The 8,093-nt window shown below is 38.4% G+C and overlaps 1 protein-coding gene across 2 annotated transcripts; it reads right to left on the bottom strand.

Moving 5' to 3' along the window:
* tor1 (torsin family 1) lies at window positions 1-7,389 on the bottom strand. Of its 2 annotated transcripts, none has more exons than XM_079847799.1 (5): window positions 7,016-7,389; window positions 4,832-5,097; window positions 4,527-4,702; window positions 2,261-2,388; window positions 1-1,086 (listed from the first exon to the last, which is right to left on the bottom strand). In XM_079847799.1, the coding sequence occupies exons 1-5, from the start codon at window positions 7,203-7,205 to the stop codon at window positions 842-844; spliced, it is 1,005 nt and encodes a 334-aa protein (XP_079703925.1). In that variant the 5' UTR covers window positions 7,206-7,389; the 3' UTR covers window positions 1-841. The 2 variants fall into 2 exon arrangements, with proteins under 2 accessions (XP_079703925.1, XP_079703926.1); XM_079847800.1 differs by lacking the exon at window positions 7,016-7,389 and adding an exon at window positions 5,956-6,279.
* Window positions 7,390-8,093: the final 704 nt, after the last annotated feature.

The raw sequence follows: 8,093 nt of genomic DNA, 5'->3' as shown, positions 1-8,093 counted from the left end.
TCCGTTTTGGTCATAAAGCTTTATCAAAATCAATACGTAGAATATTTCAAGTATTTTTTTCATTTTATCTTGATGCATCACACAATTAATTTTCATAAACGTTCCAAATGTGAAATTATGTTCAAACCAGATCAATAATGAGTGCCTATAACAGATGTAAAAAAAAAAACATGTTTAACTGTATTGTTGTAAGATAAACAGGCACTGTGAATGTACTCAAAACCTTCAATCAGAACCAGTGGCACTCGAGTATTTGTCACATTGCAACTTAAAACAACACAAATCTGAATCCTGACAGTGACGAACTGGAAAAACAAATGATCATTATGTTTCAAAGATCAAAATGAGATTCAGGTTAAGCTACAATAGTCTTCTAGCTAATGATCTTCTTCATTACAACACATCGTTCTTCTTTAAAAAAAGGCAGTAATAAATGTGATATTTCAAGATAAAGGCAAATAGTTTTTTTTCTCTCTCTCATGATAACAATTAATACAGATCAACATATAAAATCGCAGATAGCCAGTGTTTTTTGGAGCTCCAAGATGTGCAAAGTCTTTAAAAAAAAAGCTTCCTCTACTACTTCATCTTCAACAGAAACACCCTTGAAAAGAAGGACTTAAGCAGCTGATGCGACATCAATAAAACAGTCCATTAGTGTATAAAACACTTGTGATTGGATAAAAAACATCCCACTTTAAAGTCTTTCGAGAGCATGACATCATGTAATGTCTGAGGAGCAATTCTCCAGTTCTTGCTATAGCAGAATAACAGAAGGGATTTCTGTGAAAAAAGCACACAAAGGAAACCAGTTTTTGAGTCTTTCTTTGTTCCCTCTGGTTCAAACATAGAAGTCCAGCCGGCTGGGGATGACCTTGCAGCCCTGCATGGAGAACACGCGCTCCTCTTTAGGGAAGTAGTTCAGCTCGTGGGCCATCATCTCTACCACTTCTCTATCCGGGGCGTGACCCTTGGAGACCATCTCGGACAGACCGCACTGAACGATGTGCTTGTACTCCAGAGGAAGGAACGGCACAAAGAAATCCACCAGGTTCTTGTCGATTAAACCAGTGTGCCAGAAACCACCTGTGGATGGAGAGAAGAAACACAAGACAAGCGTGTAAATGTTTACAGTGCCTCTATTATGCTATTTTAAAGTTTCCTGGTTTTGTCCAGTCTGTTGTGATTGGTCTACTCTGCTCTCATTGGTCAGATGGCCCAGTCTGTTGTGATTGGTCTACTCTGCTCTGATTGGTCAGATGACCCAGTCTGTTGTGATTGGTCTACTCTGCTCTGATTGGTCAGATGACCCAGTCTGTTGTGATTGGTCTACTCTGCTCTGATTGGTCAGATGGCTCAGTCTGTTGTGATTGGTCTACTCTGCTCTGATTGGTCAGATGGCCCAGTCTGTTGTGATTGGTCTACTCTGCTCTGATTGGTCAGATGACCCAGTCTGTTGTGATTGGTCTACTCTGCTCTGATTGGTCAGATGGCTCAGTCTGTTGTGATTGGTCTACTCTGCTCTGATTGGTCAGATGGCTCAGTCTGTTGTGATTGTTCTACTCTGCTCTGATTGGTCAGATGGCTCAGTCTGTTGTGATTGGTCTACTCTGCTCTGATTGGTCAGATGGCTCAGTCTGTTGTGATTGGTCTACTCTGCTCTGATTGGTCAGATGGCCCAGTCTGTTGTGATTGGTCTACTCTGCTCTGATTGGTCAGATGGTTCAGTCTGTTGTGATTGGTCTACTCTGCTCTGATTGGTCAGATGGCCCAGTCTGTTGTGATTGGTCTACTCTGCTCTGATTGGTCAGATGGTTCAGTCTGTTGTGATTGGTCTACTCTGCTCTGATTGGTCAGATGGCTCAGTCTGTTGTGATTGGTCTACTCTGCTCTGATTGGTCAGATGGCCCAGTCTGTTGTGATTGGTCTACTCTGCTCTGATTGGTCAGATGGCTCAGTCTGTTGTGATTGGTCAAATGGCCCAGTCTGTTGTGATTGGTCTACTCTGCTCTGATTGGTCAGATGGCCCAGTCTGTTGTGATTGGTCTACTCTGCTCTGATTGGTCAGATGGCCCAGTCTGTTATGATTAGTCAACTCTGATCTGTCATTATATTGGAAATCGTCAACAAACTACAGTGAAACTAATAAACAAAATTACTTAAAATGCACTCAGTTTAATGCATAACGATCCGATTGTCATGAGGATTTTTTGCTCCATATTTTAGCGGATGTGAGAAAGATAAGAGGCATGTGCCGTACTGTTTCTGTTGTTGAAGACGGACAGTGACAGTGCCGTCTCTAGATCCTTCAGCTGCATCTCCTCTCGCTCTCTCCCGTCCCTCCAGAAATCCAGAGCCACCTGAACGATGTTCTCACCGCCGGCGTTACTATAAAGACAAAAACAACTGGGTGTAAAAGGGTCCTCCGATAAATAAAAAAGGCCTTTTATGTCATTTCAGAGCAAATACATAACGGGCAAAAGTTTGGAATAATAAAAAATATATATGTTTTTCAAAGTCTCTTCTGCTCACCAAGGTTGCTTTTATTTGATCAAAAATATATATTACAATTTTTTATAAAGTTATATTTTGAAAAAAATATCACAATTTAAAATAATTTTCTATTTGAATATATTGTAAAATTTAATTTATTTCATTTGTGATCAAAGCTGTATTTTCAGCATCATTACTCCAGTCTGTCACATGATCCTTCAGAAATCATTCTAAGATGATGATTTGCTCAATTATTATTGGTGCTCAATTATTCATAATGGTTCTTATTATTATCAATGTTGAACAGTGATAACTGTGATAATATTTCACAATATTGCAGTTTTTACTGTATTTTTGATCAAATAAATGCATGCATATACAGGTGCTGGTCATATAATTAGAATATCATGAAAAAGTTGATTTAATTCAGTAATTCCATTCAAAAAGTGAAACTTGTATAATGTATAAATTCATTCCACACAGACTGATATATTTCAAGTGTTTATTTCTTTTAATTTTGATGATTATAACTGACAACTAATGAAAACCCCAAATTCAGCATCTCAGAAAATTAGAATATTGTGAAAAGGTTCAATATTGAAGACACCTGGTGCCACACTCTAATCAGCTAATTAACTCAAAACACCTGCAAAGGCCTTTAAATGGTCTCTCAGTCTAGTTCTGTTGGCTACACAATCATGGGGAAGACTGCTGACTTGACAGTTGTCCAAAAGACGACCACTGACACCTTGCACAGGGAGGGCAAGACACAAAAGGTCATTGCTAAAGAGGCTGGCTGCTCACAGAGCTGTGTGTCCAAGCACATTAATAGAGAGGCGAAGGGAAGGAAAAGATGTGGTAGAAAAAAAGTGTACAGACGTATGCAAGACATGGGTTTCAGCTGTCGCATTCCTTGTGTCAAGCCACTCTTGAACAAGTCACAGCGTCAGAAGCGTCTCGCCTGGGCTGAAGACAAAAAGGACTGGACTGCTGCTGAGTGGTCCAAAGTTCTGTTCTCTGATGAAAGTAAATTTTGCATTTCCTTTGGAAATCAAGGTCCCAGAGTCTGGAGGAAGAGAGGAGAGGCACAGAATCCACGTTGCTTGAAGTCCAGTGTGAAGTTTCCACAGTCAGTGATGGTTTGGGGTGCCATGTCATCTGCTGGTGTTGGTCCACTGTGTTTAATGAGGTCCAAGGTCAACACCGCCGTCTACCAGGAAGTTTTAGAGCACTTCATGCTTCCTGCTCCTGACCAACTTTATGGAGATGCAGATTTCATTTTCCAACAGGACTTGGCACCTGCACACAGTGCCAAAGCTACCAGTACCTGGTTTAAGGACCATGGTATCCCTGTTCTTAATCGGCCAGCAAACTCGCCTGACCTTAACCCTATAGAAAATCTATGGGGTATTGTGAAGAGGAAGATGCGATACGCCAGACCCAACCATGCAGAAGAGCTGAAGGCCACTATCAGAGCAACCTGGGCTCTCATAACACCTGAGCAGTGCCACAGACTGATCGACTCCACGCCACGCCGCATTGCTGCAGTAATTCAGGCAAAAGGAGCCCCAACTAAGTATTGAGTGCTGTACATGCTCATACTTTTCATGTTCATACTTTTCAGTCGGCCAGCATTTCTAAAAATCCTTTTTTTGTATCGGTCTTAAGTAATATTCTAATTTTCTGAGATACTGAATTTGGGATTTTCATTAGTTGTCAGTTATAATCATCAAAATTAAAAGAAATAAACATTTGAAATATATCAGTCTGTGTGTAATGAATGAATATAATATACAAGTTTCACTTTTTGAATGGAATTACTGAAATAAATCAACTTTTTCATGATATTCTAATTATATGACCAGCACCTACCTACCTATATATATATATATATATATATAATAGAAAAATATTTTTTGTCTGTACCACCCATCAAGCACACTAAACAATGACAACTAGTGACCAACTGCATTAATTACATTATTTACAGATTTAAATTTTCTGTTTACACTGAAGTACACAATAATACTGACCTGAGGAAAATGAAGATGGCCCGTCTGTACGATACTCCGTTCAGATTGTCGTAGAAGTCCAGGTAAGGCTTTATACTGTCGATCAGCCCGGGATGCATTTTATCCATTTCATCAAAGATGAACATGGACCGAGGGCAGATGGAAACATTCCCCCTTACCCACTCCTGTAACTGGGACTAAACAATTGCAAACATATTTTTTGTACAGATGTGACTATAAACCATTAGACTGGTTGCATTGTGTTGTTGCAGTGAAATACATAGTCATTTCCATGTATTTGCATTTATAAACAAAAAACACATTACCTTGTATGTGTTGATGTGCATCTCGTGAGGAAAGTGTGCCGTTGCTGTAAATAGATGAACAAAACTGCTCGACATTCCTTTCGCGTATATATTTTCTGCTATCAGCTGGCTCACGAAGTTCTTCCCAGTCCCGGTCCAGCCGTGGAGGGACAGAACCAGAGGTTTCTTCGGGTTTTCATTCTTCATGAAGCCCGTGACGGCTTTCAAGATGACCTGAGCAGCAACGTGCTGCCCGTACAGCTTGGTGTCGAGGTCATACTTCAGTCCTGAGGACGAGAGGACACATTTACAGCAACCATATGCAGAACAGCTGCACTTCAAATAAATAAATAAATACATGCATGCATGTATCAGACAACAAAACAAGTTTCATAGTTTGATGCATGTTGGCTGCTCAAATTAAACAGATTCTGAAAGAAATCATGGGTTCGTTACAGACACTGTAAAATGAAATCCCAGGACTTTCAAGGACTTTTCAAGCACTTCTTTTTTGGTTTTCAAGCACTACAATCAGACATCTCACTTCTCAAAACAATATCTTTATCTTTCAAATTCTAAAAAAGGTTAACAGATAAATAAAATTGTACTAATAAAACAAAATGGTCAAAATAAAGTGTCGCATGTGCAAAGTATGCAATGACTGTGGCAACATTAATCATTAAAAGGATACTATAACAAAGATATCGCTTTCCTTATTCAAACTGATTTCCCCCCATGAATATGATGATATACTTGGATATTTATGTATATGAGCAATATCATGTTCACACTCATGAGAAATGTCTTTATATCTATATCAGACAGGCTGCAGCATTAATTTTGCATGAAAATGTTGTTTCATTGAAAAATTAAACTCTAATTTCATTATTGTCTTTCAATAATTTTAGTTTTTTACAATCAAGCACCCTGTAATAAGACAAGTTTCTTTGTTTACAATGATAATTTAGAAATAAACACAATCTGGCTGTTATATTTAAAAAAAAATAATAATTATTAGTATCAAATAAACCATTATAAAAACGGTAGAAAGAAGCATTAAGTGGCTTTTTGGTGCTTTTACGCGACATAATGCACAAATGCATGATCAGATCCAACTATAGTACACATTGTGATCACATTTTCACCTGTTGCATTAAAGTTGACCCAGTTCTCATCACACGTTTCATATAAATAGCGATATATTTTCCTGCCCAGCATAGCAGCTCCAGTTCCCAGCAGCAGTGAGGTGGACACGGGCTCTATGGCCTCCACGATCAGCCCTGAGACCAGGAGGCAGTGCAGTAAAGCTGTCCATGGCCGAGCTTTCATTTTACTACATTAATCATCGATGCTTTTAAAAGGAAACGGAGAAACGAAACGAAACAAAACAAAACAAAATAAAACGAAGGTTCCAACAGTCACATAGACCGCACTTCCTACTTGAGGAAAAGTGACGACGATTGTGCGCGACGAACGACGCATGCGCACAGCGTTCAGTCCAATAGTGCATGTTGCATTGATTGTTCGATCATCACTGGTCAATTTGCCACGCTGTCTATACTTGCTCATTTTAAAATTATATATGCAGACGAAGATTGGGTGAATTACACTTCAGAAGTGTCAAGTTAAATAAAATTAACTACTTGCAGATTTAAAAAAAAACCTATGGAAATCAGTCTACATATTATTAGATTAGTTATGTATCATATATTATCACTACATTTACATTTAATAATTCAGCAAATGCTTTTATCCAAAGCGACTTACATCATCATTCATTAATATGAATTGCATTCAAATTGATTGGGAACCAATACAACTCCATCATCAGCACCAATACACGAATTAGTGCTATAATAATAATAATAATAGACTACATGATTACATATTTCCAGATGATGCATTACATGTGCATTACATTTTTATCCCGATTCAAAACACAATCAGGAAGTAGCAAAATATCAATACAAGAAGCTGTTTATAGTTAATAAATTCCGCATGTCCTGGCTGTCTATTTGTTTGGCATTCAAATGTAGGGAATACTTACTAATGTAAATAAAGATAAATGTGGATTTAATTCATTTTAATATAAGGGAAATGTGGATTTATAGGTTATTATGACCAACATTGCAACCCTGGGATCATACGCACATCCATATTGCGTCCAATAGACATTGATATGACAAAACCTCCTCCCGTTCAAACCTGTTTTGTTGAATGAGATCCACTCCGGTCTGCAACACTCATGGAAGTAATAGAGCACGTTCTGGTAACTGGCCAGAAACCCGGTGAGCGCGGCGGCCATCCCGACCGCGATGCTGGTGCTGATCGGCTCTATGCCCGCCGTGAGAGAGAAGCAGCCCGCGAACACCACCAGCCAACACGCCAACCGCATTCTGGAGGACGAGTCCGTCGAAATCAACAGCACATCAATATCCTAATATCCTAATGTCCTAATCCGGTTTAGTAAACACTGATGAGCGACTTCCGTGAACCGAATCAAAACAGTCCGTTTGGATCGTGCGCGCGCGGCGAGGAGTTCCACTCTGTGGCGTCACACTATTCCGCTTCAAATGCCCATTTTAATAAAGAAATAGTACGACTAAAATGTGTCAATATTTGTATTTGTTTACAAAGCATCTGTTTTTGGTTGCACTATATCCAATCAATTTTGGTCTGACTTAGGTTCTCGGCAAATGTTACACACTCTTTCAGATTAAAAGACATACTTTTTTTTTATTATTATAATAAAGATATACCCTTGGAGCATATTGTTCATTTTTTATTTTATATGGAAAAATCTTCATTCATAAAGCAGAAGTTTACAAATGGTATTCTATCCTGTCCCCACTTTGAAATTGAATTAAACTCACTTATTAAATCTCTTTATTAGAATAAAAAAACTAAATATTATTAAGAAATATTTAACGAAAATCCATGTATTTAGAAGCTTTCCTAGTGTCTGTAGTTATTGTATTAATACAATTGTCTGTGTTCTATGTCGCTTCACAACTTATGTTTTGTGTGTGTTGTTTTTGTAACTTTTTATTTTTTTATTTTATTAAATGTATTATTAATTATTTTCAATTTGTTGTAAGATGTGTGTGTGTGTGTGTGTGTGTGTGTGTGTGTGTGTGTGTGTGTGTGTGTGTGTGTGTGTGTGTGTGTGTGTGTGTGTGTGTGTTTTATTATTTATAATTTATATTGATTGTGTGTGTGTGTGTGTGTGTGTGTGTGTGTGTGTGTATGTGTGTGTGTGTGTGTGTGTGTGTGTGTGTGTGTG

Source organism: Squalius cephalus (assembly GCF_949319135.1).
Source record: "Squalius cephalus genome assembly, chromosome: 17".
In the NCBI taxonomy this organism is placed as follows: Eukaryota; Metazoa; Chordata; class Actinopteri; order Cypriniformes; family Leuciscidae; genus Squalius; species Squalius cephalus.
This window is presented reverse-complemented; position numbering and strand designations above follow the sequence as displayed.